Source organism: Planococcus citri, chromosome 3 (genome assembly GCF_950023065.1).
Source record: "Planococcus citri chromosome 3, ihPlaCitr1.1, whole genome shotgun sequence".
NCBI lineage: Eukaryota > Metazoa > Arthropoda > Insecta > Hemiptera > Pseudococcidae > Planococcus > Planococcus citri.
Genome location: NC_088679.1, coordinates 21160955 through 21166954, shown reverse-complemented (window position 1 = coordinate 21166954; position 6000 = coordinate 21160955). Strand labels below are relative to the sequence as shown.

The 6000-nt window shown below is 35.0% G+C and overlaps 1 protein-coding gene across 1 annotated transcript; it reads right to left on the bottom strand.

The window, feature by feature from the left end:
• Positions 1–580: 580 nt before the first annotated feature.
• LOC135840647 (xylosylprotein 4-beta-galactosyltransferase-like) lies at positions 581–3517 on the bottom strand. The gene is made up of 5 exons (XM_065357271.1): positions 2934–3517; positions 1937–2301; positions 1421–1662; positions 1131–1283; positions 581–1036 (listed from the first exon to the last, which is right to left on the bottom strand). The coding sequence occupies exons 1-5, from the start codon at positions 3055–3057 to the stop codon at positions 658–660; spliced, it is 1263 nt and encodes a 420-aa protein (XP_065213343.1). The 5' UTR covers positions 3058–3517; the 3' UTR covers positions 581–657.
• Between the last annotated feature and the right edge of the window lie 2483 nt (positions 3518–6000).

Here is a 6000-nt window from a genome sequence, read left to right as displayed (position 1 = left end):
TAATCGACGAAGCAAGCAATGATTTCCCTATTTGCATTCAGTGCTCTTTGAATGATCACTTTCAGCAGGGCAATTGCATATATCTCGTCCCTTTTTTCGCTACAAAGCCATATTGTGTTTCACTTAGATTTTCATCTATCTTCTTTTCAATTCTGGCATTTATGATGGAGAGTAGTAGCTTCAGTGCGTTATTTCATGAAAAAGTTTATAAAAATCACACTCACAGCAAGAAAATTAAAATTTGTTTATTTTTTGAATTTTGATTTTTTTGTGATGAGTTAATTTCACCTTTTTGCATAAATGTTATCAATTTTTGGACTTGAAAAAATTTTTACTCACTGGTGCATTTTAGAAAATACTTGGTTGCTAGATTGCTTCTGTTTTCTGTTTAGCATGCGAAAATGCACATTTTTAACGCGATAATGCATGCTTTTACACCAGTCCAAAATCACGCATTGTTATGCATGCTTTTAAGCATAATTTTGTCAATAGGGACGTTGCCACTATCCGGACACCCTGTACAAGTATACATGTAAAAAAATAGTCGTTTCTGGGCAAAAATTGCCAAAAATGAAAATAATTGTGGACATATGGCAAAAGCTTCAATAAAAATTCTTTCAAATTACATAAACAGTGTTGCGCTTATATCAACACTAATCAAGGACTAGTTGATCGTTCATTGTTCCAGATTTTATCCCACATCGCCGAATCAGGTTCTGGGTTCGATTGAAAACTGGCCGGTTTCATTTGCGGGTTTCTCGCGCTGTAATCGGTAAGCTCCCAGATGGTTTTTGGAAGGGTTAGATTTTCCACGCAGAAAGGTTTGCACCACGGAGTTATTTTGAAAATACATTTTATATGAATGTTGAATAAATAAACGGGAAATCCGTCGATAGTTAAAACGTTCTCTGAAGCGATGGTAAAATTCACGTCACTCAGTCCCGTATGATCTGTGCGATCCCGAGTCCCTGATGCTTGTGCTTGGTTCCCGCACCATATAGCATCACGCGAGGTTGTTGCTCCAGATTGTAAGTGTCTGAAAGTATAAGATCATCAACAATCAAATTACAATTTCCATACGTGCACCTATACCTATACTTATTCGGTACGTTTGGGCCCTGGGGACCTACTTGAATGAATTAGTCTGATCTGTAGAAATATCATCAGGTTGCAGTCGCGTCCATGGTATAGAGTATTTCGTTACACGAAGGTAGAAGTCATAATCTTCGAATCCCCATCCCCAAAAATTATTGCCATATCCATTCATACGCCTAAATTGTTCGCTAAAAAACAACAATAGATTCATGTAAGTAAGTAGGCTACCTACAAACTTTCAGTATAGGTAAGATATAAAAAACAAAAATCTGAAGAAAAAAAGCTCCAATGATTTATTCAACACTCGAGTGTGTAGGTAGCGTACCTTGACATGAGGAAAATCCCGCTAATATAATATGGATTAGAATATACGCGAATAGGATGATATCCCATGGGAATCGGATGAAAACCACCATTTCCTGGATACGTGTAAGGTATTTCAACATTCAAAGGTAACGTATCGATATCATGCAGCGCAATGTAATCACATTCTGGAAATTTTTTTTCCATAATGAGAAACCCAGCGTTATAAGAAGATCCTTTGTTGAAGCGATATCCATCAGGTAACTGTTTTGAGAATCGTTAATTGAAAATTAATTTTCATCTTCAGACCAACTAGGGAATCTTTTGAACCGACATTCTCCAATTTGAATGAAATTTATGGTATATAGAGACAGGTAAGTCTTGCTAAATCCTTAATACGAGAACATATTGCCAACATTTTAGGATTTAATGTTCATTTGTTGATTTTTGGTGATCTAGCTTTCAAGTTTCATTCAAATCGGAGGATTTCGACTCAAAACGTTCCCTCGTAGAAATATTATTAAATTCTTGCGCGTACGTGATTGATAACAATAATATGATATGTGATCGACTGATGATTCAGAAATCTGCTCATATGGGGTACGAATTCGAGTAAGTGTTCAAATCTTTCTCGGTATGTTACGAGTACACATAGGACATGCTCAGGATAGGATGGCTTTTGATTAGAGATTGATTTAGGTTGTTTCACAGCAGGTAAGACATGTTCAGGATATACCGGCTTTTGATTAGAAATTGGTTTGTGTTGTTCCAGAGAAGGTAAGACATGTTCAGGATAAGTTGCCTTCTGATTTGGTTCATGTTGTTCCAGAGCAGGTAAAACATGTTCAGGATATGATGCCTTCTGATTGATTATTGGTTCAGGTTGTTCCAGTGTAGGTCTATCTGTAAGTGAAATTTAATAAGCAAGTATGTCAATTTATTTAAATTGCTAGGTAACGTAAAATGCCCAAATGTGGCCTCATAACCAAAAGTGACCACTTTATATTTTCAACCGCTCGGTAGAACTCTAAAAAGTGGTCTTGGATTTTGATGAAAATCGAATAGATCGACGAGAATCTCGGATAGTTACTTTCATTTGAGTCTGGGCCACTTTTTTCAAATACAAGTTGGACAGCGATAGGAGCGAAAAAACCAAGATTTTTTCAAAAATTCTCTCTCTTTGAGAGTAATTTTTTCCTTTCGGGGGAATTTCCATAGCTAAAATATTTTCTGAGTACCTACTTAACTTTCAACTCAAAATGAAGGTTCTCGCTTAATTTGGTCAAAATCCGATAACTTTTTTTGAGAGGTATCCACCCTAACGTTATGTAGCAATTAATGTTGGTTTTTCATTCTATTTTCTGATGATCTACTTACATTAGTATTCGGGGTTTTTATTTAGGGTATGCTCTTTCAATCTAACCTTTGCTTTCGTTCAAATCGTGCATCCAGTCAAGATGCACCTGCAGACGCCCACATGTAAGTACTTTGAGGCAATAGGTAAATTGGATTCAAAATAAGAAAAAACAACTTACCATTTTTAGAGGAAGAGAAGTAAAATAGGCCTATATAAATAATGATAATAATAGAACACCATATCAGCACGTGCGAAGCTTTACATCTGAAAAGATTTTTGAAAAGTGAAGTTGACCAATTCATTGCAATACATAATACCAAGCGTTTTTCAAGAAAATGGATAACCTATGACATTTTATGCTTCGAAGACCACTGATTGCGTCCCTGTGTAGTAAATACTTTTAATAACCCTGCAGTAGTATGGTAAAAAAACATAAAGATAGCCGAACTCATCAATGCTCAAGCAAAAAAAATGTACGACCACCTGTAAAGGTACTTTTTACTATCGGTGAGGCTATTATAATGCTGCAGACGTAGTAGGTAGCTATATAGTTATCTATCTGTGTCGCGTACGCGAACCTTATCGGTATTTTTTCTTTTTGTGGCCCCACCCGGTGAAAAATTTCGTAGAAACAATTTAAATCGTGATTTGTAAGGCGTATGCGTCAGAATTCTATATCGTGATATTATTCAATGTTCAATATGTTCATGTGGAAAGGTGTACAGCGAGGAGCGACAGGAGCGAAAAAAAACTTGAAATTTTCTGAAAATTTTCACTCTTTGTGGCCTCATATTTCCTCTCCAGGGTCACTTCGGGAGCTAAAATTTTTTATAGGTAGCATTCAACTTGAAATGTAAGTCTCTGATAAAATTGGTGAACATTCGTCTACTTTTGCATCTAGTAAATGTAAAAATATAGTTTATGCAACAATTACTCACTTGATTGATAACCACAATGTGATACCTAATTGACTGACGATTCAAAAATTCACTCATGTAGGGTACAAATTTGAGTAAGTGTTCGAATCTGTCTCGATATGGTACAATAACGCATAAAACATGTTGAGAATTGGGCAACTTTTGATCGACTGATTTAAGTTGTTCGGGGGTATCTGTAATTGAAATTTAATAGGCGACAATAGCCTGTTAGTAAAAGTACACACACCTTACCCAATGAAGACAAAAATTATTCGAATTCAAAGGTAACTTACCCCGAAAAAAATTCACCGAATAAATCACAAAACTGATAAAAAACAAAAACAACACGAACAAATGAGCCTTATATTTCAAAACATTTTTGAACCTTGCAATTAACCAATTCATTGCTGCTATCACTATTACGTGTTTTTCAGCCAAAATAGATAATTGATAGACATCATGAGGTAGACCTATATGTACTACCTGTCTATGTCTGCTTACAGCACCCAATCATCATAGAAAAAAACACCGGGTATCCACATCTGTTCTCATTAATATCTACACGTGTACATACGATTAAAGAACAAAATGAAATAAGGTTTCTGTGTAAAAATCTACGATTACCTATACCTATAATATTTTACCATTGGTTGGTCACTAAACTGACTTATCTATTTTTATTGGCGTGAGTCATGGTATCGTCGCGTTTTCCTTTTGGTGACCTCGAAAGTGGCAAATTTCGGAGTAATTCAAGTCGTGTACTTACGTCATTCTATTCAATAACTGAACAGCATAATGTGTTTAACCAAAAATTCACCATGTCCATAAAATTTATCATTTTTTTAAAAAAGAGAAAACTTTGTAAAGTTTGAATATTTCCTGCGCAATTGCGTTTAAATTTATCTAGATAGGTATGTACATTCCTTTCGATTTTTCTTTTTTTTGAAATTAAATTTACTAGAGAATTTGTTCAAATCTTTATAAAACTACACAAACAGACAAGAGGCGCGTAGCCAGAGCATATCTAAAGGGGGAGAAAGTATGATGTTTTGAGAAAGGTCCAACTTTTTTTCAATTTTTAATTTTTATATCTACACCCACAGGTGGTAGGTTAAAAACACCATCGTATTGTTGATCTCCTGAGTCGATTCGTTCGTTGTGGTTTCAGCATGATCTTTGCATTTACAGTTCTGAAAAAATTGAGCTTGAACTTGAAAAAATATTTATTTAAAGACGCCCGACATCTAGGATTTCAGCGGCTGCAGTTTCACATGTACATTAGAACACATAGACTGAAATTATTAAATAATTATAATTTTAACTAATTCACCAAAATAAAGAATACACAACAATGCTTCTGGGTATAAAAATTTATTTAAAAAAGGTTCGAAATGAAATTTAGAATTTTTAAAGGGTCGATTCAAGCAAAATTTCTCAAAATCTGTTCCGGCAAGTTCAAATCAAAAGTTTTTACTAGGCCATTGTATGGAGGGGGAAGGTCGAGATCCCTAATCCCCCTCCTCCTTGGCTACGCCTTTGAAAACAGAAACAACAGTCTACAGGAATTTGTCTGAAAATTGAAAAACAACTTTTTTAAAATGAGAAATTCCAGCCCCAGCCCAATCGCTCAAGATCATGTTCTGTATTCCTTTCCTATGGAACCAATCTTTCAAATGTAGGTCTCCTTTTTGGGGGACCATGGCACAGTCTTTTTCTAATTAACACCATCTCGCGCATGGTTAATTATATACCTAGTATCTTTTTGGTAATAAGGGATGAAACCAGTCATCACTGAAGTACACAAAGTGCAAAGTGTGTCTCGTTTAGTCAAGTACCATCAATGCCCTTAGTATTAGAGGGGCCATGGAAAGAGATGGAAAACGCATTTAGTGTATAAGTAAGTGGTGAATTACACCTACTTAATTAATCATAAGTTTTTCTCATAGATTCTCATACCAAGGTGTCGAAATCTATGATCAATTTAATTAGAACAACTGAACAAGTCATAATTTCAACACGTATACTTATAGTATTATTTGTATTTAATTTGCTCAGCATATCTACCTGCGGCCTGTGGTGTAGAGGGATGAAGTCTCAATACTTGTTTTTTGCCATTTCTCTGCTGATCTACCTAACTGCAAATGGATAGATCATTTATTCAACTAAGTTCATTCATTTGCATACTACGAGTATATTGAAAAATATGTGTAACGATGTATGTTAATGATGTTTTGTAAATAATGTAAATATACATAATAGGCTAAGTAAATTTGAGTTTTATCTATTATGTACGAGGTATAGTCAATCAGTAAGTTGCACCCCGATCTC

Excerpts from the sequence above, each read along its gene's own strand:
- LOC135840647 (XM_065357271.1), bottom strand. The coding sequence starts at position 3,057 with ATGAATTGGTCAACTTCACTTTTCAAAAATCTTTTCAGATGTAAAGCT. Across the intron at positions 2,302-2,933 it reads CTTCTCTTCCTCTAAAAATG|ATAGACCTACACTGGAACAA; the intron begins GTAAGTTGTTTT and ends TTTCACTTACAG. Across the intron at positions 1,284-1,420 it reads GGGATTTTCCTCATGTCAAG|CGAACAATTTAGGCGTATGA; the intron begins GTACGCTACCTA and ends GTTGTTTTTTAG.